Genomic DNA, 27477 nt, shown 5'->3' with positions numbered 1-27477 from the left:
ATGCCTTCCTTGCCGTGCCAAGCTTCGAGTCAATCACAAAAGATCCGCTTATCACTAGGAGAAAAGCACCCATCAACTTTGGATATACAAGGTGACCCCCAAAACATGCAACTCATAAGAATGATTTGCCGCTAGTGTTGATATTGAGCAGAACTGTCTTAACAGGAAGGGCTGCGCCTTGAGGGCTCGGGTCACTAACCAAATGCTGTCTCGTGTTCACATAAAAATACACCAAAGAAGGAAATTAATGCTACAGATTTCCTTGGGGCAGAGATGCACTGATGAGGCTAAAAAAATGTCCTAATCTCGTTTTTGTGAATGAAGTGATAATCATCTTTCCTAGCCCTGGGCAAGACGAAGACATCTCTCCGACTCATCTTTTCACTCGACTTGGTAATTATACTCTTCCGCGTTGACAGACAAACTAAAAGTACTCCGAAATAGTTCGGCTTTGTTAACATTATGGCGGTTTACCTTGAATACTGAATCAGTTAGATGTGTGCATACTGTGGTCAGATCCAACGAAAAGAGCAAAGCATTTGCCTCAGGAACAAACAACAAAATGGAGACAAAAATTAAATGAATGAAAAAACAAGAAAGGTAGGTATAGGTTGTTGGAACGTTTGTTATTGACAAAACAATACATTCACAGATATTTCGACCCAACGGTCTTTTAAGTGAACAGACAAACAAATATTCACACAAAACTTATCTTGATAGAATCAGTTTACGTCCACTCGTCAGGAAGCCGAGCCAATCAATCTTCATTCATTGGGTCTACATCCTTATCAGTACCCGTTAACAACAACATAATTGTCTGATTTTTAAACGCGACTACAAAACAAAGCAAAAATCAAAACACACACAACAAACAACAACAACAACAACAACAACAACAACGACAACAACACGACAGTAAAATTAAATGATTACTCCGCTTCGCCTGTGGAAAAGTACTTCTAAGGTCACTACCAGGCGGTGCACGTGTCGGGGTTATTGTTTGACCCCGTTCATCTCATTTACATGATATACACACGTGTGAAGACATGGTTTATTTATCACATGGGCGGTCTCTCTCTCTCTCTCTCTCTCTCTCTCTCTCTCTCTCTCTCTCTCTCTCTCTCTCTCTCTCTCTCTCTCTCTCTCTCTCTCTCTCTCTCTCTCTTATGTGAGACAAAACATTATTCACACTGTATCTCTAAGCTTCTCTGTATTTCAGCCCTTTGTTACGTACCCGTGTACCTATCTTATGTTTTGATTATCAGCTAGAGGAAATAGTTATCAGCAAAATATTAATTCTAACCGCCATTTGCATTTCTTAGTTTCCAAAATAGCTACTTCCTCTAGCAGATAATCAAGACCAAATATACGTTCACAGCGGTACCAAAATCAAGAGTACTGGTCAAGAAACAAAGACGCACGAAGCAATTGAAAACTGTGAATGTCGTACGTGACAGTTTTGTTAAACTTCACCTTAAAGTTCTGGTCACACCTTTTTCTGTCTGCATACATACAATCCACGAAATCCTGATGTGCACAAAAACGATAATTTTACCTTGGAAAAGAACAGAAAGAATAAAATGGATGAGTCCAAAGGTCAGAAGTCACAAAATCCGCCTAGATTGAACAAAATGAACAAAGTAAAAGGACAACCAGAAAGTAAAAAAAGTCACCAACAAGAAAGAAGAAACAACTACAAGTGTGACAGTTAAGATTTTATAACCGACACCCCCGTACATTTGTCAGGTTTCTGGGTCGACATCGAATCAGACAGCCACGGGAAAAGTTTGAATTTCAAAGTGTTCTTTCCCAGCCGCGCAGGGCTTCCGCTCTGCAACCAGTCATTCCAAGTGAGTGCGCATTCTGTCCAAATTAGAATTTTAATCCAGGGTTCCATTGACTTTGAAAGGGCGAAGAAAAAAAGTCACACACACAAAATGTAAGGAGCAATCTCTCCTCCTCCGTATCCGCTTCCACACACACCCTTCCCCTTCCCCCGTCACCACCACCATGCCTGATCCGCCCAGTGAATTAGACATTGCCATTGCAGAGGCAGGTTTGTTTTTCGTGGAAGAATCCTTACAGTGTTTCGGGGTCAATTGGACAGTGTCATTTTTGGGTTCGATTTTGTCGAAGAGTGACAGCATGCTGCTTCAATTTCGCCGATTGGAGTTGAGCACGCAAACAACAACAACAACAACAACAACAACAACAACAACAACAACAACAACAACAACAACAACAACAAAATCAACAACAACATCATCGTCTGATTTTAAAACGCGACTACAAAACAAAGCAAAAATCAAAACACACACAACAACAAACAACAACAACAACGACGACGACGACGACGACAACAACAACAACAACAACAACAACAGCAACATCTTCTTCTTCTTCTGCGTTCGTGGGCTGAAACTCCCACGTACACTCGTGTTTTTTGCACGAGTGGAATTTTACGTGTATGACCGTTTTTTACCCCTCCATTTAGGCAGCCATACGCCGTTTTTGGAGGAAGCATGCTGGGTATGTTCGTGTTTCTATAACCCACCGAATTCTGACATGGATTACAGGATCTTTTTCGTGCGCACTTGGTCTTGTGCTTGCGTGTACACACGGGGGTGTTCGGACACCGAGGAGAGTCTGCACACAAAGTTGACTCTGAGAAATAAATCTCTCGCCGAACGTGGGGACGAACTCACGCTGACAGCGGCCAACTGGATACAAATCCAGCGCGCTACCGACTGAGCTACGACATCCCCGCCCCACAGCAACATCAAAAACAACAAGAACAACAACAACAGCAGCAACAACAACAACAACAACGACGACGACAACAACAACAACAACAACAACAACAACAACAACAACATTGAAACATTAAAATGATTGCAAGCGGAATAAAAGGAGGAGAAGATGAAACAAAACCATGAAATATCCGCTTGTCTTCTCAGGCACTTCCTTCTTTTTATCTCCACCTCAAATATTGTAATCCCACAAAGACAGAGAGAGAGAGAGAGAGAGAGAGAGAGAGAGAGAGAGAGAGAGAGAGAGAGAGAGAGAGAGAGAGAGAGAGAGAGAGAGAGAGAGAGAGAGAGAGAGAGAGAGAATGACAATGACAATGACAATTCTTTATTTAACGAGGGTAATAGAGTAAGCAGTGATCTGCTTTTTTTACATCCAGCCCTCGCCCTGAAAAGGGAATAACTAAAGACAAACAAAACACTTCTACATTTTAACCGATAACTGAAGTAAGAACGTATCTATATATATATACGACTAGTGTCTGTCTGTCTGTCTGTTCGCGATGCACGGCCAAAGTTCTCGGTGGATCTTTTTCAAATTTGGACACCGTATTCAGCTACACCCCGGACACAACCTCATCGATGAGATATTTCAACACGTGCTCTCTGCGCGCAGCGCTGTGCGCGCTGAACCGATTTTGGTTTTTTTGGTCTGGATCCACTACCAGTAACTCTTCCTTATCTTCTCCAGTGTTTTCAGCCGCGATTATCTCCCTTCCTCCGTGTGGCGTCAATCCATATTCCCGTTACTACGTTACTGTTTTTAGAAGGTCACTGCACGTTACTATTTTTAGAAGGTCTCCAGTGTTTTGCGCGTTTATCTCCTTTCCTGGTATTCGGCTCTACTTCTTCCCGGCGAAGCCGGTACCCGGCGAAGTTATACATATGTACACAAAATGCATTGCATAGAGGGAAATTGCGAGTAAGTGTGTGAATCTAGCGGTATAGAGTAGATTCATTAAAACAACACAATGCTCTTAGTCATACATTGCATTTAAAAGAAAATCAATGAAACAAGCAATACATTGCATTAATCATCACACATCTAAATGGTTGGTTGTTCATCCGAAAAAAGAGAGTGGCATGTTAAATACAAACCTTTTTCAGACAAATTATGCTTATTTTGACTTCATTAGATAAGACAAATATCTGCTCTTAAAAACATTTGTGCTGGTAGTTTGCCGCAGGAAGGTTAGAAGAGAGTTCCAGAGGCTGGTACCGGAATAAATCAAACTGGACTTAAACAAGTCAATCCGAGGAGTAGGAGTGTTCAATCTCATAGATTGGTGTGAATTCCTCATGGTAAATTTGGCAATTAGAGTTTAGGTACACGCCGAATGATAATTTTGCTCATAAGGGTACCTTTATTATAACCTAATTGTGAAGGAAATTACGAATAACACTAACAGGCAAAGTTTGATAGTGATATCCTCCACGCTTTGAGAGCGCTAACCAGAGATAATAGAGTGACGTAGCGTAAGTGTGGTGCACGTACTGTGAATTCAGCTCACTGACCGAGAGAGTTGATGTTGTGAATCGCAACGAAGATTACGTTACACTTAACCACTGTCCAGCGACAGGGAGGGGTTGTCACAGGAATCGACCGGGAGAAAGGAAGCCCGAGTAGAGCGCTTAACAGGTAAATGGAATAAGCATTTGAATACCGTTAATGTTTATCGCATAAGTTGAATCGACTAACACTAGTACTGTAACTTTAAACATAGCAGACAGATATCTAAGACAAGATGTCCGCTATTTATGTTGTGCAGTGCGTCGTGTAACCGGTCGTAAAGGAAGGTAGTGACCAGATGACAGAATGAAGGATCTGAGAAGCCGCCGGAATATCACGCCTATAGACTCGCATAGCTGAGATTCGACGGGATTTCTAGAAGCTAGTGCACGGTTATTTTTGTCCGTAGAGTTGGACCATAGTGGTCACAGGGCGGTAGAAACTGAGTAGACCGAGGTCACCAGTAGAAGTAAATAGTAGTTAAAATACATTTCCTATTGAACAGCAATAGAAGCTGTGTAATTCTGCGTATAACCAGAATTAAAATATGTCTACAATATCTTAATTACTTAAGAGATAGGGAATATTTAGTAGACAGAGCAGACGGTGTTTTAAGTCTGCCGTAGTAGGAACTATAACTGGTTTTTGTTGACTACACACGAGCCGTGAGTAGATACCTGTAAATTAGATATCGTGTGCCTGTGAGTTCACGGACTGGTTGTGTAGTTTCATAACCAAGTGAAGGGTAGAGAGTTTTGTTATTGCAACTGTGTACGAGATTGTAATCTCGAGTTGGTTTTTTTGCCTACAAAACTGTGAGTACTGGATTTTTGAGTACTTAACCTTTATGTTCATGATTGTGTGTATTTGTGTGTATGATGTCATAGCCGTATAATACAGTGGAGGGAACTTACCTTTGGCGTTGTGTTTGATTCCTGTATGACAGCATACTAGCACATTTACATTCATTCACACTAATCTTGCCTTCAGAAGGAGAATGCCTACATTTATGTAGTCTACCTCACACAGGGTTGTTTTCTCTAATAAAATTACTTTGAGCGCTCGTTTGTGCAATCTTATTATTGGTTTTCATGACTTATCACTTGCCTATTCCCATAAGGTTGATGCGTAATCAATAACAGATTGAATATGGGCATTAAAGAATAACTTCCTGGCTTCCAAATTCAGGAAGTGCTTGATTCTAGATAAGAGATATACTTTCTTGGACATGACTTTAGAAAGTTATTCGATGTGGTGTGACCATGACAGGTTGTTATCGATGGTCACTCCCAGCACTTTATGATGGTCGACTTGTTTAACAATTTCATCATTGACAATCAAATCGTTAAAAGTTGAGGTAATGTTCTGACGTTTTTGTCGAGTTGTTATTATCATACATTTAGTTTTTTGGGGGGTTTAGGGACATATATGACTCAGCTCAGTCCATTCACTCAGCTGGTTTAAACCTTCTTGCCGTGATTCTGATAAACGATTTAAAGTGGTGTCACTAGAATGTATGGTAGTGTCATCTGCAAAAAGTTCACATAAGTTTTTGACATGAAAGGGCAGGTCATGTATGTATTTGGAGAAGAGTAGAGGTCCTAATACTGACCCTTGTGGCACGCCATACCGTACAGCCTGCATACTTGATGCTGTATATGGAGAAGAGTAGAGGTCCTAATACTGACCCTTGTGGCGCGCCATACCGTACAGCCTGCATACTTGATGCTGTATATGGAGAAGAGTAGAGGTCCTAATACTGTCCCTTGTGGCGCGCCATACCGTACAGCCTGCATACTTGATGCTGTATATGGAGAAGAGTAGAGGTCCTTATACTGTCCCTTGTGGCACGCCATACCGTACAGCCTGCATACTTGATGCTGAAGCGTTTGTATGCATGCACACTTTGTTGCCTGTCGCTGAAAAAAACCTAATAAGATTGACTGAATCAATCCCGAGTCCATATAATGAGAGTTTTCTGAGTAACAACTTGTGACCAATTACATCAAAACCTTTGGCAAAGTCTACAAAAACAGCACCACAAAATTCATTATCGTTTATCTTGTCCAGCCAATGATCAACAAGAGAGTTTAAGGCAGTGTGACACGAGTGATTAGCCCTGAAGCCAGACTGGTTTGGGTGAAATAATTTATTCTTGTCAAAGTGCGCGAATATGTGTTTGTTTATATGTTTTTCAAGTGGTTTTGATAATACAGACAATATAGAAATCGGTCTATAATTTGAGGAGTCTCTCTTATCACCAGATTTAAACAAAGGAAAGATTTTAGCCTGTTTGAGGGCCATTGGAAAATATTTTTTTGTCTAGACAGAGATTATAAATGTAAGTGAGAGTATCGGAAGTTACTGGGGCTGACAACTTAAGAATTTTTCCATCCAGCCCATCTATCCCCCGGGTACCTGTTTGCTTTAAATGTGTGAGAGCTTGAAAGAGAGAGAGAGAGAGAGAGAGAGAGAGAGAGAGAGAGAGAGAGAGACAGAGAGAGACAGAGACAGAGACAGACAGACAGACTGAGAGAGAGACAGACAGAGACAGACACAGACAGACAGACAGACAGATAGACAAACAGACTGACAGACAGAGACAGACAGATCAACAGACAGACAGACGGACACAGACAAACAGCCAAACAGAGAGAAAGGCAGACACACAGGAACTGATAGTCAAAGAAGGACAGACTCAGAGAGAGTGGGGGTGAGAGGAGAGAGGGGGAGGGGGGGGGGGATCCCACACCACAAAGAAAGCCAGCTCCCCAATCCCAAACGCTTTCTGACTTCACAAGGGCTGTAAAAGTTGCCCCCCGGGAATGGCAGAGAAAGGCAGAAAGAACCCCTTCATTATCCTTGACAAAACTCCATTTCCACGCTCCCAGCAGCGAGAATAAAAGACAAATCAGCTAGATTACCAGGCCCCTGGCAACATGTCTTGGATCTCTCTTTGTCAACTGTTTACAGCGTCTCCACACCCCCCCCCCCCCCCCCCACCCCCCACAATTTTCTCATCTCCCGCACCTTCTTCGTCACGTGCGCTACTAAGATTTATTTGATTTTCTTTGCTTCAAGGGTTTTTTCAAAGCGGAGGTTATCGGCCTACTTACCCAAATGTGTCATGTCAACGGAAGAAGAAGCTAAACGCGCACAGCATCTCCATCCCCCCTATCCTCCCCCCCCCCCCCCCCCTGATGTGCAGCCTCAACTAATTTTCAAACCCGGATATGACGTCATCACAGACATTGAAAAAAAAAGATATTGAAGAAAAAAGTGTGGTATTATCATCTGGAATAACTAACGTGTTAAGATTCAAAATCAAAAGTTGTGTAGTTTTCCGGAAAGTGCTCTACAGACACACATACATACATATTATATACATCCACCATGACCTCGTCTCAATTCATAGTCTACCGGAATACAATTAGTCAAGTAATCAAAAATGATAAGAGAGAAAAAGAGAGAGGGGGAGAGAGAGAGAGGTTGATTGATTGAATGATTGATTGATTGATTGATTGATTGATTGATTGATTGAACTTTATTTATCGAGGGTAACAGAATAAGCAATGTAAACATGCTTTTTTTCATCCGGCCCTCGCCCATTGAGGGTAACTCGATTAATAACAAGAAGAAATAGAAGTTAAGTTAATTACAATACAATTTACATTATTAACATGTCAAACGATTAAAAAGACATTTCAAATTGCATACATTTTTTACGTACATAAAAATGTCATGTATTTTTTATGAATGTATTTTTTACATTTAGTCAAGTTTTGACTAAATGTTTTAACATAGAGGGGGAATCGAGACGAGGGTCGTGGTGTATGTGTGTGTGTGTGTGTGTGTGTGTGTGTGTGTGTGTGTGTGTGTGTGAGTATGTGTGTGTGTCTGTGTGTGTGTGTGTGTGTGTGTGAGTGTGTGTGTGTGTGTGAGTGTGTGTCTGTGCGTGTGTGTGTGTAGAGCGATTCAGAGTAAACTACTGGACCGATCTTTATGAAATTGTACATGAGAGTTTCTGGGTATGATATCCTCAGATTTCTTTTTGATTTTTTCGATAAATGTCTCTTATGACGTCATATCCGGCTTTTTGTAAAAGTTGAGGCGGCACTGTCACACCTTCATTTTTCAATCAAATTGATTGAAATTTTGGCCAAGCAATCTTCGACAAAGGCCGGACTTCGGTATTGTATTTCAGCATGGAGGCTTACAAATTAATTAATGACTTTGGTCATTAAAAATCTAAAAATTGTAATTAAAATTATTTTTTTATAAAACGATCCAAAATTACTTTAATTTTATTCTTCATCATGTTCTAATTCCAAAAACATATAAATATGTTATGGATTAAAAACAAGCTCTGAAAATTAAAAATATAAAAGTTATGATTAAAATTAAATTTCCGAAATCGTTTTAAAAACAATTTCATCTTATTCCTTGTCGGTTCCTGATTCCAAAAACATATGGATAGGATATGTTTGGATTAAAAACACGCTCAGAAAGTTAAAACGAAGAGAGGTACAGTAAAGCGTGCTATGCAGCACAGCGCAACTGCTACCGCGCTAAACAGGCTCGTCACTTTCACTGCCTTTTGCACTAGCGGCGGACTACAGTCATTGTGAAAAAATGCAGTGCGTTCAGTTTCATTCTGTGAGTTCCACAGCTTGACTAAATGGAGTAATTTCGCCTTACGCGACTTGTTAATACATACTGACATACATCAAAACATTTCAAGAGAGAGAGAGAGAGAGAGAGAGAGAGAGAGAGAGAGAGAGAGAGAGAGAGAGAGAGAGAGAGAGAGAGAGAGAGAGAGGAAAAAAAGACAGACATAAACAAAACGAAAACAGAGATATGTCATTGTTTTATTTTTTATTTAAATTTTATCTCATGCAATTTATATCGTGCACATATCCCAACCACGGATTCAAGGCGCAGGGATTTATTTATGCCGTGTGAGATGGAATTTTTTACACAATATATCATGCATTCACATCAGCAGTCCTCGTGGGAGTTGATGACTTGTGTATGTGCATGCGCGTGCGTGCGTGTGTGTGCCTGTGTATGTGTGTGCGTGCGTGCGTGCGTGCGTGCGTGCGTACGTACGTGCGTGCGCGCGCGCGCGTGCGTGCGCGCGCGCGCGTGCGTGCGTGCATGCGTGCGTGCGTGCGGCCGGCCGTGCCTCTGTGTGTGTGTGTGTGTGTGTGGTTGTGGTTGTGTGTGTGCGTGGTTGCGCGTGCGGGCGAGCAACTTTATTGACGGGCCGCCAGATTACTAATATTATTGGTACATGTCCTAAAACTGTCTACGGGAGACAATTCATGGCCATTATTGAAACAGTCCAGCGGAGACAAATTCACGATAACACCGTCAGCAGTTGAAGGGAGGTAAGCCTTGGTGATGTCAGAACACTGCCCAAGGGAGACAAGTCATTGGAGACGCCCTCGATCTGCCGGAGTATAACTGCAAATTTGGCCTCAAAATTGATCCATGTCAGGGCCGGACTAGGCGAAGAGGAGGGGGGGGGGGTTACCAGTGGTGCCCCAGGGGGATGTCCCCCTGGCGGCAGGGGCGGATCAGTTCATTTTATGACTGGGTTTTTTCAAAAGTATATTGTGAAGATATGGGTGTGAAGGCGCGAAGCGCCGAGCCGACGGCGCGAAGCGCCTAGCTTGCTATAGTGGGGCTCCTATGTTGCAAAATCATTCAAATCATGCAACAAACACCAAATTAAGCAAATATGAAGAGTTTTATGTGCTTAACAAAACCTGATACAGAGCCATCGCGAAAAATAAAAAAATGGGTAGTTTTTAAAATAAATTTCAAAATGGCCGCCAGTGTAAACGGTTGGGTATGTTAGGCATATTTCACTTCATGTGATTAACAGCAAATTTGGCGTAAATGGACATTTGCTTTTGCTTAACAAAACCTGATACAGAGCCACCGTGAAAAAATTAAGAAATCAGTAGTTTTTTTACAATTTTCAAAATGGCCGCCAATAAAAGGGTATTTAGGCATTTTTGATGCTACAAGACATTCTCTTGCAATAGAAACTAACACAAACACATTTTTAAACAAACAATACATGTATTGTTGGTGCAGAGAATGATTGGACGGTGTGGGTGGCAGGGTTGAAGAATTTGTGGATTACCTGAACTGTGCAAAAATAAATATATTGCACCAATTTTCATACCAAAACGAAAACATTCATTCCTGTGCTGTTATATTCAATGTGTGCTATTGAGGGCACTCAACTTGGCTAACTGGAACACTTTTAAGATAAAAGGTGGCCTTTACATGGGTTATTTGACCGCCGCCCAAATAAGGGTACCCCCAAAATAAAACTGATAAAAATGTAATGTATCAACTCAAAAGTCGACTAAAATTCATAATCGCTGTATTTCGAAAACGTTGTTTGTTCTCATGTGTTTACACAACTAGCACATTCCGGCAAATGTCTATACTCAAAAGAAAACTTTGGCAGTACTTGAAACAACCATCTGTCATATATACATGCGAAGTCAAAAATATGTGGGATGTAAGCCAACAAACCTGTGGCAGTTTTTAAAATATTATTTCGTGAAGATTTGAAAGTGTACTCAAACGGTTGAACTACGCCTCGTGCGTAGACACACATTCCTGAAAGTTTCAACGCAACCCACTTGGTCATTGCTAAAATACATGGATTTTAGTTGACTTGGGTATCCCTCAAATTTGACACATAAACATCTCATCCGTGAGATCGACACATACATCAGTAGGTACAATGGCACAACACTAGAAATATGCAAGATGGCGAAATAAAACAACCTGTTCTGGATGGATAATCAAGTTGACTTTCTCTTCGTATACAACAGTGACCCAGTTGTGCCTCAGGAATTGTCGTCGGCTTTTTAAAAGGTACCCGAAGTTTTTGTCACATCTCTTTGTCACGTCAAGGGTATCCTTATTTTGACGGCGTAAATGATGATGTTAAAAACAAATGTGCCAGATAGCGAAGATGCGAGCCTTTAATGGCATAGACAGTTTGAATAAAATGACACAGGAATAAAAGTTTGAGTTGGGGTATGAAAATGGGTGCAATAATATTTTTGCACAGTTTAGATGCTGACAGTTTTCACAGGCATGCAAGCACATTTGCAGAGAGCTGTGCTCTGCAGTCCTTCTTAGCAGCATTTGCAGCGTTTTGTTGTACAGCTCTTCTTGCAGGCACACCTCATGAGTTCTCGGCACACGCTGGATACCTCTTGAAAGCTCGTCCAGAATGACTCCCACTTTCCAGCCTTGAACTGCCAGCCCACAGAGTTTGGAAGTCTAATAGGTAGATGGCTCTTCTCAATCTCATGTCCTGCAGCAGCACCTCACTTGTAAGGGGATTATGGTCAATTTGGCAGCTCTTTTTACTGAAGAGGTACCGTCTAGCACTGTTTACACCCAGTACGTTGCTGGTTTTGTCCTACAAATGTACACCAAAAAGCTCTTGTGCTGCCCTGTCAGTGGTACTCAGCTTACAAAGAGGAGCAGACAACCTGAAGAAAGTTTGAGTGACGTCTTCAAATGCTTGCCATACTTCCCAAGCCTTCTGATTCCCCAATACCATTGAAGAACGACATAGTGTCACAGCCTGTAAGGCTATGCAAAATGGGCAGACAGGGTGACTTCTCTTGGCCAATGGCTTTGGCAATGTGGCGATACACTTCACGAGCAGAAAAAACCGCAACACAGCTGGAATGAGAAGCAGACTGTCTGGCCTCCTCTACATCCATGGTGCAGGAAATCAGCCTGGGGTACCCTTCACACAAAAGATGAAAAGTGACATTTTTATTTGAATGTATTTGAATAATGTTTACTATCTCAGAGAGTCGGTCAAAGCCGGGTTAGCAAGTCTTCACACAACAGACCAAAATGAAAGAAAATTGTATTTCATGAATTCGTATAATTCTTACTGTTTCAGGTTAAAAAACAAACAAACACAGTTTCCAGTGACCCAACTGATTCTGGAATCTTTCTGACCGCTACATTTATTCGCTTCAAACAGTCGCTAACAGAATGTTGACCATAGTGAGGGTTCGTACGTTAAACCCATCAAATTCACAGAGGTCGCTTACAAATGATGTGCAAACATGTTCCAATTAATACAAATAAAAATATCTTACTGTTAAGATGTATTAGGTAACAAACCTTGATACAGTAGAACTACTACTAGTGAAATCGGCTCCCTTCTGTGGCACCGGAATAAATGCAGAACGCTTGTTCCCAGGAACCGGCATGTGGTGTAACTCTTGTATATATCCTGTAAAAATAAAATTCACACCAATGCACGGTCAACTTCAAATAAGCAAAAGGATGAGAAACAAGCAACAAACCAAAATTGTAAAACTCAAAGAGCGGTACCTCTTCATTTTTCAAAACCACTTATCTCATTTGATTAGCATACACTGTATGCTTTTGTCTGTTACCTACCGTCTTTGAAAGTTTGATCACAACACTGTAAAGACATGGGGAGTGGAGTGTTTTTATCTCCAGCTGGTCATCCTACTATCTGGCCTACCCTCACTCAGTTTTTGACTCTACCCCTCCCCACCTTATGGAAGTCCTTAACGTAGGCAGGACTAATCATTTATCATACCATGAACAATCTCTTTCTCCTCGCCTTTTATTCAAAGTTCGTTTAATCTGTTTAAAATCACCAGCGTGGCGATCATGATTTCCTTACTTGTAATCAACAGATAGATCTAGATCTATCAGCATCACAATCCAGCTGATGAGCTATTGCAAGATTAAACAAAGTCTCTGCATTTCAGCGCTTCACCCGATGAATAACAGACCCCAGGGGAGAATTAAACAGTAAAATGATGTGACATTGGTGAATGGATGCGTATTCTTGAAAACTTACCTTCAGAAACGTTGTTTTCGTTCAAATCAAAACACGCAATGTTGCGGAGGCCGCCATCTTGAATTTTCATGCTGCGGATAAATAAAATTCTAAAAACGATCAAATTAAATACCAGAACACAAAAATACCCATAAGAGTATTTATGTCATGCATGTGTTATCAGCAGACAACTTCTGGTGCATGGTAAACCATTGAATTTTACATTTGCTGAGTTGGGAATATTTACTGCTGAGCGCTTTTGGTACGAATTTCGTCTGCTGTAAATGCAGCCTTTTATTCCCTATCAAAGACACAAAAAAACGATTTCTGAAGTGGCTCTGTATCTGAAATCCCTTAAATAATTATAAGGAACAATATCACAAAGTATGGTGTTTGTTGCAAGATGTGAATGATTTATGAGTGCGTCTGCAACATACGAGCCCCACTACTAGGAGGGTCCGGGGGCATGCCCCCCCGGAAAATTTTGAAACAAGAAGGGCAAAGCCCATACGACTCACATGCTTGACCTTGACCTTTCATGACATCATACACTAAGAACTGCTTTACACATTTTTCCTACCAAAATGCATGTGACCTTGACCCAAGGTCAAGGTCATCCAAGGTCATGCAACACAAAGCTGTTAATTCAAGACATAGGAAGTACAATGGTGCTTATTGGCTCTTTCTACCATGAGATATGGTTACTTTTAGTGGTTCACTACCTTATTTTGGTCACATTTCATAAGGGTCAAAGTGACCTTGACCTTGATCATATGTGACAAAATGTGTCTCATGATGAAAGCATAACATGTGCCCCACATAATTTTTAAGTTTGAAACAGTTATCTTCCATAGTTCAGGGTCAAGGTCACTTCAAAATATGTATACAATCCAACTTTGAAGAGCTCCTGTGACCTTGACCTTGAAGCAAGGTAAACCAAACTGGTATCAAAAGATGGGGCTTACTTTGCCCTATATATCATATATAGGTGAGGTATTCAATCTCAAAAACTTCAGAGAAAATGGGAAAAATGTGAAAAATAGCTGTTTTTTAGACAACATTTATGGCCCCTGCGACCTTGACCTTGAAGCAAGGTCAAGATGCTATGTATGTTTTTTGGGGCCTTGTCATCATACACCATCTTGCCAAATTTGGTACTGATAGACTGAATAGTGTCCAAGAAATATCCAACGTTAAAGTTTTCCGGACGGCCGGACGGACGGACGTCCGGACGGACGGACGGACGGACGGACGACTCGGGTGAGTACATAGACTCACTTTTGCTTCGCATGTGAGTCAAAAAGGATGCAAAATGGTGCAATCTGGTGCATTCTGAGGATGATCATTACCAGTTTCAGGCAGCAGATTTTGTCACTGATTAATACCCCAAAAATTGAAACTCAATGTAAAATAAAGAAATGCATACCTCATTCAATATTTTTATTTTTTGGCTGGGGGGGGTCCGGAAACCCTACAACCCACCCCCCCCCCCCCCCCCCCCCCCCCTCGTTGTGGGGGTCAGGGGGCGAAGCCCCCTGAAGCTGACGGGTAGGTCATATTCTGAGATAGGAAAATGGTCGCTCCTTGCATGAAACGGCATAAAATAAGCAATAATAAAAAAAAATTAAATAAGTAAGGTACATGTTTAGGCTAGGGGGGGGGGGGGGGGTTGCGCAACCCCCATAACCCCCCCGGTAGTCCGGCCCTGCATGTGATTTGGACACCAGTATAAAACCCTAGTTTCATGGAATAATGTCTACCTTCAAACCTACCTCAGTCCAACATAATGACATACAAGCTTAAAAATGATTAAATATAAGCCCTTTTTTATTCAATAGATTGTTCTGTTGTTGAATTTTTTTATTTTTGTGTGTGTGTGAGAATATATAATGCTTTAAATTTTGATTTAGCATTGTAACACACAGAATGCAGATTTATAATGTTATGTCTCCATTGCAAAAACTTGATTTCTTTCTTTTGTAACATTTTTTTAACTCGTTAATATGCTATAAAAACTGCAGTTTGAGTATTTCTGTACTGTTCACTGTTCTTGTTTTGTGTGTGTGTGTGTGTGTGTGTGTGTGTGTGTGTGTGTGTGTGTGTGTGTGTGTGTGTGTGTGTGTGTGTGTGTATTTTTTGTCCTTTTTATCCTGTGTGTGTGTAGGTGGTTTTTTTTTAGTGGAGACGTAACGGAGTTGAACGTCATCAGAAAACTTGAAACCAGTAAATGAACCAATGGCAAGAGAGACGATCCATTGTTGAACAAGTGTAATGGTAGACCACTGGTTAGCTCCCTTCCTACGTAACTAGAACCCCCTGTTAGGATCCCCAATTTAAGATCTCCCCCTACTTGAGACCTTACTTTTTCACACTTTCTCTAAAGTTACCTCTGTTTTAAGGCCTGATTTTCTCAGATTGTTGGAGGTCTAGAAATGGGGGGTTCCAATGTACATGTATGCAGTTGGTATCACCAATCAATCAATCATCCAAGGATGAAATTCAAAAGGTAGACAAGACACACACACACACACACACACACACACAACTCTCTCTTTCCATGGGTGGGACTAAAAAATGTCATGAATCCGTAACCGAAAAAAAAGAAACTGAAAAAAGGCAATAATCGAATTCGGATTTCTCGGAAGAATCCCACCCATGCTGAGTTTCTGTTATGTTTGTATGCTTGTGAAGGTAAGATCTGTCAGTCTGTCTCTCTCTCTCTATGTACTGTCAAATTTGAAATGAATTTGATGTGCCACAGTGCTTTAAACCTTTTACCCCTAGAAGTCTGAAGATGAAGGTCTCTCCCTCTGGGTTTTGTGTAAGGTAAAATGTATATAGATTAGTGTTACCTGCACGTTGTGTTTGAAAGTCAAGAACCGTACTTTTGTCAGGCAATGACTGTAATCCTTGGACAATGAAACACAAACACATTATTGTGAAATCGTCCATCAGTTTCAATAAGGGTAGGGTGGGGCGATATTATCAGGAAGCATACTTTTGTAGTCTGGTTTTAACCCTTTGGCTGGTTGTCGCGCTACTTTACGTGTAGGCTACTGTCACCTGCTTGTCACGACATGTCGCGGGCCGGCTGGGCCGCTATTGCCCTAACCCTAACCCTGGCTCAGTCAGTTTGGTCGGTTCCGATTACCTCCCATGGATGCGAAAACCTATTTTTCTCTCTGTTAATTTAACAGTGGCTATGTAACATGTGTTACAGAATTGCACCAGTGTAAGGGTTAATGTTCATGTCTAGCTATGCGATTTGGGGTTAGCATTAAGATTTAAATATAGACGTCATGAAGTTTTAATGTAGAAATCAGTGCTTACGAGAGCCAATGAGCGCTTCTGGGGTGATACCGCGAAACAACTCCTGTGATCTTGCCGCGAGGTTCCGCTTCTTACCATTGTCTTTTTACCGTATAAAATGCACGACACACGAACTGTTACCAAAGCGACATGGTATTTGGGACCAATGCACGTTTTTTTCCTGTCTCGTGTGATCTTGCCGCAAGGTTCCGCCTGTTACAAGCCGAAAGAAAGAAGGGGCATAACCTCACCAGAACTGCCCATTGTACTTGCCCACAGACTGAGATACACACAAAAATATGTACACACACAAACTGTCACACAAACACATGTACACACACACACACACACAAGAAACCAAACTGCTCATTTGTAAGGCATTTTATTTACAAACATTACGATTTTGCATAAAAAAACACAACCATGGAAGTGTTTGCTGTAACATCACTGCAAAATAACATAATCACTACTTCACAAATACTGTGAAGAAATCTGTTGCCAAACAACTGCTGGCGGTCCGGCAGAAGCACAACACAATTTAATTTTCTAAATAAATAAAAATTAATAAGAAAAAAGACAGAAATTGAGCACAGGCAAAATACAATATATACAAGAGAAATACTTTGGTTAGTACCAAGTTTATTTGTGTGACAGTGTGTGTGTCTTTGGTGTGTGTCTTTGGGTAAGGGGGCTGGGATCTGATCCTTATTGGAAAAGAATGAAGATTCTAGCTTTAGACTTAAATATTCCAACTTATCCTTTAACACCAGGGACCTAGCCACCTCCAGATCAGTAGCGGGGCGACCATCCCCAACCCGGCGGGTCACAGGTGGGGGATAGTGAACGGCCCTTAGAAATAGGGGTTAGCTGGGAATAAGCTAGCTATAGCAAATAAGCAGTCCCGAACCAACTGGCATTGTTCCTATAACGATGAAGTGGGGTAGGGGGTGGCTCCACTACTTCTACAAAATGCCCGTCAGCCTTGGTCGGCAAATCGTCTACCAGAAGGAAACTTGGATAACGAGGAAACCAGGAGAGCTGAAGACTGAGGTACTAGGCCATTGGCGCTCTCCAGACAACCATGGTACCACGCATCTACACACAGTGATACTGTCAGAACACAGTAACACATACTGACCTGCCAACCCTTTTAAAGCCTCAAGTGTACCAAGTTAGAGTTTCTTTGAATTTTCAGTGTAACAAATGGCTTTTGATTTTTGAACAAAGAACAAAACTTCTCAAAGAAGAAACATTTTCTCCAAGAATTTCATCATCAACTAGCTCACACATATTACAGGTGAAAATCCCAAACACTAAACGATGAAGCAATCAAAATCACAAGCATGAAAATGTGAAACAATTTTATGGTGTACAAATCCCAACGTGAAAAAGTTCTGACTTGCTGAAAATATTGCTGACTTGAGGAAGAAAGCAGGTAAGTTATCGGGTCCCATTGACTTTTTATTACTCAAGTCAGTTATTAATCGCCCGACTTCGTGGACTGAATGGGTTTGACTTCTTTTAAATTGGCCTGGCAAAATAATTGAAGAAATTGTGGGCATTCATACTCCCTTTTGTCATTTTCCCTATAGGTAGACTCTAAAAGCTTACTAGGAAGAGATAAAAAAATAATCATCAAAGGCACTGGGTGAAATACCAACCGAAGTTGAATGTTGTCGGGTTTTTGATTTTGCAGTTACTTCGTTTATTGCTCTCCATAAGGAAGCAGTATCTTTCTTCTCAGAAACAAGTTTATTAAAATAATGCCTTTTGGCCCCGCGCACAAGGTCTAAGACCATATTTCTTTGTTTCTTGTAATCAGCTTTTCATTTGTTCTCTTTATAGAAATCACGAAGAGCCATAGCGTTTATAATGTCTTTATTTAACCACGGGGGAAGTGTGGGGTGCTTAACCCTCTTTTTGCGCAACGGTGAATGCTTATCAATAATTGGCAAAAATGCCTCATACAAAGCAGAAAAGGCACTATTTGGACAAGTATGATTACAAATAAGATGAAAGGGTATAGAAGCAATGTCTCGCAAAAAATCCGTCTCATTGAAGTTTTTAAAGGATCTGTACTCAATTGTTGTATGGCCCTTAGGCGGACGTTTTGGTAATTTAAAAGACCAAGTGCAAAAAATAGGACTGTGGTCATTTATACTTTCATTGGAAACAAACACTTTGGAAACATTACACACATTGTTTGTGTAAATATGATCAATTAACGTTGCAGTAGTATTGGATCTTTTATTAATTGCTTAAGACCAAACAGAGATGTGGTAGAAGACCATGCATGTTGCGGTTTATATAAATCATAACTAAGATCACCTAAGAGGAGAATGTTAGAATTACAATTGTTAACGTTGTCCATCATGCGCACAAAATCATCAATCCATGCAAGTGAAGAGGCTGGATTTGTATATATATAAACCCCACTAACACAGGAGATTTTGAGTGTTTTATCTCAGTCCAGATGCACTCAACATTCTCTGACTCTAAATCAGTTCTCCTTCTTGTGATCTTTCGGATGCTATCATGTACATAAAGCGCAAGTCCAGTATGACTAGACTGGTTGTTGTCGCGTCTTAAAATTGTATAGTTAGTAATGTCAATAGAGGTGTCGTCGATCCTGGAATCAAGGCGAGTTTCGCTTAGGCCAAACAAATGAATTGGATTGTTGGGTCGGTTTAACATTAAGCACACATCAGGAACTTTGTTAAACAAATGATAAACGTTAAGGTGTCCTATCAAAGGCCAGATGTAGAATCACCCAGCGGCATAATTAGGTCACGATGCAGGTCAGATCAGAGAAAAGTTTTTTCCTTTCGTCAAAGTAAAACAAGACAAGAACAAGGAAAAACAAATGTCAGTATCTGCCAAGGCACTCAAATTGTCTGTGATGAAAACCGCCACAGAGAGTTTATAAACTCAGTGTAATGCCAACACACAAGAACACTTTTGCAGAACAGGTATCGCGGATAGCAAAAATAGAGAATTACTGTAAATAAAAGAAAACCGTAAAAAGTGAAGGAAAAACAACAACAATAAAATCAACACAAATCCAAAACGAAGAAGAAGGAGACCTCAGATTACTGCTTCGCTGTCCTGGTTCTCAAACGAGAGCTCTTCCTTGTCTCTACACCGGGGGGCTGAAACAGGTAAGGGTAGAAATTAGCACAAAAAAAGTAAACAAGGCTGAAAATGTGTAAGTAATAGCAAAGTCGACGGAGTGAAGCGCCTAGCCTTGCTAGGGGGGTTCGGGGGCATGGCCCCCCGGAATGTCTTTTTGGCTCACGTAAGTGTAGCCTATGGCCTATGCGATGCTAACTTTTGTCTGTCTGTGCGTGCATGCGTACGTGCGTGCGTGCGTATGTATGTATGTCTGTGGTAGAAACTTTAACATTTGACTGAACACCGAAATACTAATTTTACCTGGTTATTATTCAAGCAACAGCTTCAACGTATTGAAGCAATGATCAACATTTCGTCGGCACGTATGTAGTTAAAGTGTGTATCCAAAGAAAACGGGTGGTGGGGGGTTTTGGGGGGGTAAAAACAGCTGACTGGTTTGTGTCGTGTATGGTATGTAGACCAGGTCAGGGGTCAAGGTTAGGTCAGATCGCGTGAAGGATTGTGGTATGGATACAGTTATCACCGAGATGCAGTTCGCCGATTCGGAGAAGACGACTCATGATTTCACATTGTTCGGTTTCGTAGCTCCAGAAAAATAGATAAAGAAGATACAAAAGGAGATTTCCTACAGGTTAATCTGCACAGCAAGTTTCCAGTGTCTGCGCGAGGAAGCGCTGTCGAAAGCGCAGTGTCGATCTGGCCATCTGGCAGTCGTGTCCCCGTAAGTAGGCTACAGACAGACAGATCTAGATCTAGTGTCTCACACTCTTGCACCGTGTCACCTATGCTTACTGTGTGTGTGTGTATGTGTGACGGAGTGATTGAGTTTGTGTTACTGTTTGTCGATTTCTTACGTGAGCCTTGAAGGCTTCGCCTCTTGTTCTCCAAAGAACCCAAATGGTGCAATTTGGTGTCATCTAAGCTCCAAGTTTGCCATTAAATTCAGTTTTTAGAACCATTTTTGCCTCCCCAATTTATTTTTTCGGCGGACACTTTTGCTTTTTCGGCGGAACAAAAAAACCCAAATTGGCGAAAATTTGCCTTTTGGCGGACAATTCCCATGCCTGCTTCATTACTACCATGGGCCAAGACAAACAGAGATAACTCTATTTCTCCGTCACAAACATTGCAGAAACAAGGTGCCAAATACATGAAAAGTCTGTAAAATTGTGTCCAACAAAGTGAAAATGTCGTTTTACTACTGCCCGGTATTTGTTTATACCACCTGGTAATGATTTATTTTCACCCGGTATTCATGTCAGTCTGGTACTAGGTCGGTAGCAACTAGTGTTTGTTATTTTTAGAATAGATGATTCCTATGCTTTCTCTTCTCTGCACATGCGTTACCCACATTTCCGCCGGTGTGTCAATTTCCACATCAATTTCGTAAACAACAACAACAAGTCGCGTAAGGCGAAAATACAATATTTAGTCAAGTAGCTGTCGAACTCACAGAATGAAACTGAACGCAATGCCATTTTTCAGCAAGATCGTATACTCGTAGCATCGTCAGTCCATCGCTCATGGCAAAGGCAGTGAAATTGACAAGAAGAGCGGGGTAGTAGTTGCGCTAAGAAGGATAGCACGCTTTTCTGTACCTCTCTTCGTTTTAACTTTCTGAGCGTGTTTTTAATCCAAACATATCATATCTATATGTTTTTGGAATCAGGAACCGACAAGGAATAAGATGAAAGTGTTTTTAAATTGATTTCGACAATTTAATTTTGATAATAATTTTTATATATTTAATTTTCAGAGCTTGTTTTTAATCCGAATATAACATATTTATATGTTTTTGGAATCAGCAAATGATGGAGAATAAGATAAACGTAAATTTGGATCGTTTTATAAAAGAAATATTTTTTTTACAATTTTCAGATTTTTAATGACCAAAGTCATTAATTAATTTTTAAGCCACCAAGCTGAAATGCAATACCAAAGTCCGGGCTTCGTCGAAGATTACTTGACCAAAATTTCAACCAATTTGGTTGAAAAATGAGAGCGTGACAGTGCCGCCTCAACTTTCACGAAAAGCCGGATATGACGTCATCAAAGACATTTATCAAAAAAATGAAAAAAACGTATGGGGATATCAATCCCAGGAACTCTCATGTCAAATTTCATAAAGATCGGTCCAGTAGTTTGGTCTGAATCGCTCTACACGCACGCACGCACACACACACACACACACATACACACACACATACACACACACATACACCACGACCCTCGTTTCGATTCCCCCTCGATGTTAAAATATTTAGTCAAAACTTGACTAAATATAACAAAAAGCATCAAAACAATAGGAAAAAACAACAAACAACAAAAATACAAGAGAAAATAACAAAGAAAGACAAGCAAACAAAAAAGCCAATAAACAAGCATGAGATCACAGAATATAGAAGAAGAAAACGTTGGAGAGAAACGCCACAAAATAAACACCCTTCAGGGCCTAGCATTGGAAAAAGTGAGTTCAGCTTACAAAGGCGGGGGTCTGGGGGCCGCAGGAGGCCCCCAGTGGGGTCCAGGGGCAAAGCCCCTGGTGGGGGTTCGGGGGGAAAAGCCCCCCTGAATTTGAAGATTTTTTACCTAAAATGACCCCCCCCCCCCCCCCCCCCCCAGAAGATTGAGCAACTAAATTATGCCATAGTCCATAGTCCGTATCGGCACATTACTTCTTCTGACTTGCCTTCCGCCTTCGGAACGAAATCCAGCCATTCCCACTTCCAGGAATACCTGGATTCTTTGTCATTGAATGGCTGACCACGTTCAACAATGTCGCTTCGAGACATTATTTCAAGTCTAGAGCCACAAAACACCGGCACAAAGCATGCTCGCGCGATGCCAGAGGAAGTGCGTGCTCAAGCAAACTGTCAAACCGATTGAGAATTGAACCGAACGGCGCACAAAACGAAAGCTGGGACTGTTTGGGTTTACCGTTTGGGAATAACAGGTTTTTGCATTTCGGCGTACACCAAATCGAGTTCCGCGTACTGGAGATGTTATTTCGGCGTAAAGTACGCCGAACGGCTTACAATGCTAGGCCCTGACCCTTGGAATGAACGTTCACGAAATAAGGTCGGTGGGGAACAAAATCATGACCATACGAATGTACCTTCAACTTTTAATGGGCAACCTAGATTTAAAGAAAATGGATCCCAGAACCATAATTTAAATTTGATATTCCTAGCAATGTACTCTTTTACACATAAAGAAAAATTAATAAAACTAAACACATTTGACAAAGGGTAAAGAAAATTAGGGCGGATCGAGATCCCCATGAGGGTGATATTGGGTGCTCTGGTGTGTGTGTGTGTGTGTGTCTGTGTGAGTGCCCTGTGTGTGTGTGTGTGTGTGTGTGTGTGTCTGTGTGAGTGCCCTGTGTGTGTGTGTGTGTGTGTGTGTGTGTGTGTGTGTGTGTGTGTGTGTGTGTGTGTGTGTGTGTGTGTGTGTGTGTGTGTGTGTGTGTGTGTGTGTGTATGCATTTGTGTGTGAATCCGTGTGTGTGTCTCTGTGTGTGTGTCTGTGTGTGTGCCCTGTGTGTGTGTGTGCCCTGTGTGTGTGTGTGTGTGTGTGTGTGTGTGTGTGTGTGTGTGTGTGTGTGTGTGTGTGTGTGTGTGTGTGTGTGTGTGTTTGCATGCGTGCGTGCGTGCATGTGTGTGTGTGTGTGTTAAGCTAGGGACCCGTCATCACCTGGTATGGAGCGCAGTCAAAGGGTGGCGTGATGTCATCCTCCTTGTTCCCCTTCCTCTTGCCTCGCTTGCCGGTGCTGGTAGCGTCCTCCATCGCTGGTGTGTCATCCTGCTCGGTGCTGATCAATCTCAGAAGTTTTTTTGCTGTCAACATAAAGATAGACCATGTAGAGCTCAGAGTTTACAGTTCTGAAGGGGAACCCCAATTTTCAGACCTAGAGCTCAGAGTTTACAGTTCTGAAGGGGAACCCCAATTTTCAGACCTAGAGCTCAGAGTTTACAGTTGTGAAGGGGAACCCCAATTTTCAGACCTAGAGCTCAGAGTTTACAGTTCTGAAGGGGAACCCCAATTTTCAGACCTAGAGCTCAGAGTTTACAGTTGTGAAGGGGAACCCCAATTTTCAGACCTAGAGCTCAGAGTTTACAGTTCTGAAGGGGAACCCCAATTTTCAGACCTAGAGCTCAGAGTTTACAGTTGTGAAGGGGAACCCCAATTTTCAGACCTAGAGCTCAGAGTTTACAGTTCTGAAGGGGAACCCCAATTTTCAGACCTAGAGCTCAGAGTTTACAGTTCTGAAGGGGAACCCCAATTTTCAGACCCACAAGTGTAAGACTCCCTTCCCTTATAACCATGCTTTTCAGGACTTTCTCTTCACAATCTCTGTAAACTTACCCCCATTTTAAAGCCACCCACCTGCCGTAAACCATCAATTTCTGGCCATCGACACTGTCAGGCTTTTACACACAGTCCAAACACCCTTTCGTTTAAACACTTTCCGCTGGAGAACACCCTTTCGTTTAAACACTCTCCGCTGGAGAACACCCTTTCGTTTAAACACTCTCCGCTGGAGAACTCCCTTTCGTTTAAACACTTTCCGCTGGAGAACACCTTTTCGTTTAAACACTTTTCGCTAGAGAACACCCTAGGTACCCTCCATAAAAAAGGAGTTCTATCCAGACAAATCAGAAACCTCGTTATGACGCTAGACCTACCTTTTAAAATCTAAATAATAAATTGACAGCTTGGTACACAAACATTGTTAGAACACCAAAGAATTCTTTTATCATCAAAACAAAGTCAGTACAGTTTGAAGTTTTAAAGTAGGGAGCCCGCATGTATGTCAATGAGAGTCTGCACAAAGTGGACTCTGGGAAATAAATCCCAAGCTGAACCTGGGATTCCACCCATGCGATAGTATTAGTAACTACAGGTTTTGAAGCCAGCGCCGCTACCAACTGAGCTATCTGGCCAAGAGACAGCAGCTGGGTGAGATAATTACCTGATCGTGTGACGGGTGATTGCACAGCCTTGTCCTCCAAGTCCCGCAGACGTGCCGACATCTTGTCCTGTGACTCAGGGGCCTCCTGCACGGTGAAAACATTGCTTGTGTGACGGTCAACCTTCAAAAGACCATGCTAGACAGTACAACCATTCCAATAATGTCAGCATAACGACTGGCATGTACATTTATTGTTATGTTATAATGTTTTAGTCTTCCATTTGTCTTCATGTTTTATGTGCCACCAATTCAATTTCTCAGATTGAGATAATAAAGTTAATTTGATTTGATTTGCACTAAAACACCTAGCATCAATCGCTAAGCTTTCCATCGCCTTCATCATCCTTTACTCCAGGCACTACATGTCAAAAACTGTTCTTGTAAAATACAATTCTGATATACTGATAGTTTTTATGTGCTGTCACATATAAATGCAGTCAGAGAGAGAGAGAGAGAGAGAGAGAGAGAGAGAGAGAGAGAGAGAGAGAGAGAGAGAGAGAGAGAGAGAGAGAGAGAGAGAGAGAGAGAGAGAGAGAGAGAGAGAGAGAGAGAGAGAGAAACAAAAGAGAGAGAGAGAGAGAGAGAAACAAAAGAGAGAGAGAGAGAGAGAGAGAGAGAGAGAGAGAGAGAGAGAGAGAGAGAGAGAGAGAGAGAGAGAGAGAGAGAGAGAGAGAGAGAGAGAGAGAGAGAGAGAGAGAGAGAGAGAGAGAGAGAGAAGACAGACATCTGGGAAAAAAGAATAGAGATATGTCATTGTGACAGCCGTCATGGGTGTTGCTGTCTAGTGTGTGTCACATGTCAAAATCTTATCTTGTGAAAAACAATTCTGATAGTTTTCATGTGCACTGTCACATCTAAATGCAATGAGAATTGTAAAGGTGTTCCTGTAGCTGTGTAAGCAACAAGTAATTCACCTGTACAACATCCAGGCTCTCATCCAGCTTTTTCCTTTGTCTGCGTCGCGACTTGCTTCCCCCCTGCAATATGGAACAGGTCATTTATAAACATATATAGCTATTCTGATGAACACGTGGGGGAATTCGGGGGCTGTGATTGGATGGTCTCTTCCGATCATCAAAGCATAATGCTACGGAAGTGGGCCATTTTTGTCAATATCCAAAAGCATACTGGTAAAAATGGCCGACTTTCTTATCTCGTAACTCCACACTAAATACCCCACTTCCCCTCTGAAGTATTGATGTACAACCCATGGCACTAACATTTATGTAGTCGTTTATAACTGAGGTTGAACAATTCGCTTCATGACGAGACAAGTATAAATGCCATTCACCCAAACTGAAAACGTCGCTGCCGTCTGCTCTGCTTTTTCCAAAGTCAGTGTGGCGCCTGCGCAAAACTAATGCGCATAAGAAATGGCGTCTGCTATCAAAACCTGAGATCAACGCATCGACGCAAAAACTGTCATTTTGTAAGTTTGGAACAACAAATCAAGGTCAGAACAGCTATATAATCGCTATTGTGTTTTCAGCGTAGCAATAGGGTCCGATATTTAGACTCGAACAAGTATAATGCGACTCGTCTTTGACTCGTCGGCATTATACTTGTCTCGTCTAATAATCGGACCCTATTGCTACGCTGAAAACACAATAGCTGTTAATATAAAGCTTATACATACAGTGGAACCCCCCTTTTACGACCTTCACAAAAATGAGACAATCAGGTCTCAAAAGGGAGGTAGTCTTACTCAAAAGGGAGGGAGTCTTACTGAAAAGGGAGGGAGTCTTACTCAAAAGGGAGGGAGTCTTACTCAAAAGGGAGGTAGTCTTACTCAAAAGGGAGGTAGTCTTACTGAAAAGGGAGGGAGTCTTACTGAAAAGGGAGGGAGTCTTACTCAAAAGGGAGGTAGTCTTACTCAAAAGGGAGGGAGTCTTACTGAAAAGGGAGGTAGTCTTACTCAAAAGGGAGGGAGTCTTACTCAAAAGGGAGGTAGTCTTACTCAAAAGGGAGGGAGTCTTACTCAAAAGGGAGGGAGTCTTACTGAAAAGGGAGGGAGTCTTACTGAAAAGGGAGGGAGTCTTACTCAAAAGGGAGGTAGTCTTACTCAAAAGGGAGGTAGTCTTACTCAAAAGGGAGGTAGTCTTACTCAAAAGGGAGGTAGTCTTACTCAAAAGGGAGGGAGTCTTACTGAAAAGGGAGGTAGTCTTACTCAAAAGGGAGGTAGTCTTACTCAAAAGGGAGGTAGTCTTACTCAAAAGGGAGGGAGTCTTACTCAAAAGGGAGGTAGTCTTACTCAAAAGGTAGGGAGTCTTACTCAAAAGGGAGGTAGTCTTACTCAAAAGGGAGGTAGTCTTACTCAAAAGGGAGGGAGTCTTACTCAAAAGGGAGGGAGTCTTACTCAAAAGGGAGGGAGTCTTACTGAAAAGGGAGGGAGTCTTACTGAAAAGGGAGGGAGTCTTACTCAAAAGGGAGGTAGTCTTACTCAAAAGGGAGGGAGTCTTACTCAAAAGGGAGGGAGTCTTACTCAAAAGGGAGGGAGTCTTACTGAAAAGGGAGGGAGTCTTACTGAAAAGGGAGGTAGTCTTACTCAAAAGGGAGGTAGTCTTACTCAAAAGGGAGGGAGTCTTACTCAAAAGGGAGGGAGTCTTACTGAAAAGGGAGGGAGTCTTACTCAAAAGGGAGGGAGTCTTACTGAAAAGGGAGGGAGTCTTACTCAAAAGGGAGGTAGTCTTACTCAAAAGGGAGGTAGTCTTACTGAAAAGGGAGGGAGTCTTACTCAAAAGGGAGGGAGTCTTACTCAAAAGGGAGGGAGTCTTACTCAAAAGGGAGGTAGTCTTACTCAAAAGGGAGGTAGTCTTACTGAAAAGGGAGGTAGTCTTACTCAAAAGGGAGGTAGTCTTACTCAAAAGGG

At 41.7% G+C, this 27477-nt stretch overlaps 1 protein-coding gene across 1 annotated transcript in view; it reads right to left on the bottom strand.

Annotated features, from left to right (window-relative positions):
- Positions 1 to 19370: 19370 nt before the first annotated feature.
- LOC138979130 (kinesin-like protein KIF20B) overlaps positions 19371 to 27477 on the bottom strand; it is an 87016-nt gene continuing 78909 nt past the window's right edge. The window contains exons 39-42 of the mRNA XM_070351940.1: positions 25523 to 25585; positions 24609 to 24693; positions 23330 to 23472; positions 19371 to 19653 (exon numbers count right to left, since the gene is read on the bottom strand). Of these exons, the coding sequence (XP_070208041.1) occupies positions 19594 to 19653; positions 23330 to 23472; positions 24609 to 24693; positions 25523 to 25585 (351 nt within the window). The 3' untranslated portion in view covers positions 19371 to 19593. The remainder of the gene's footprint in view (positions 19654 to 23329; positions 23473 to 24608; positions 24694 to 25522; positions 25586 to 27477) is intronic.

Source organism: Littorina saxatilis, linkage group LG10 (assembly GCF_037325665.1).
Source record: "Littorina saxatilis isolate snail1 linkage group LG10, US_GU_Lsax_2.0, whole genome shotgun sequence".
Classification (NCBI taxonomy): domain Eukaryota; kingdom Metazoa; phylum Mollusca; class Gastropoda; order Littorinimorpha; family Littorinidae; genus Littorina; species Littorina saxatilis.
This window is presented reverse-complemented; position numbering and strand designations above follow the sequence as displayed.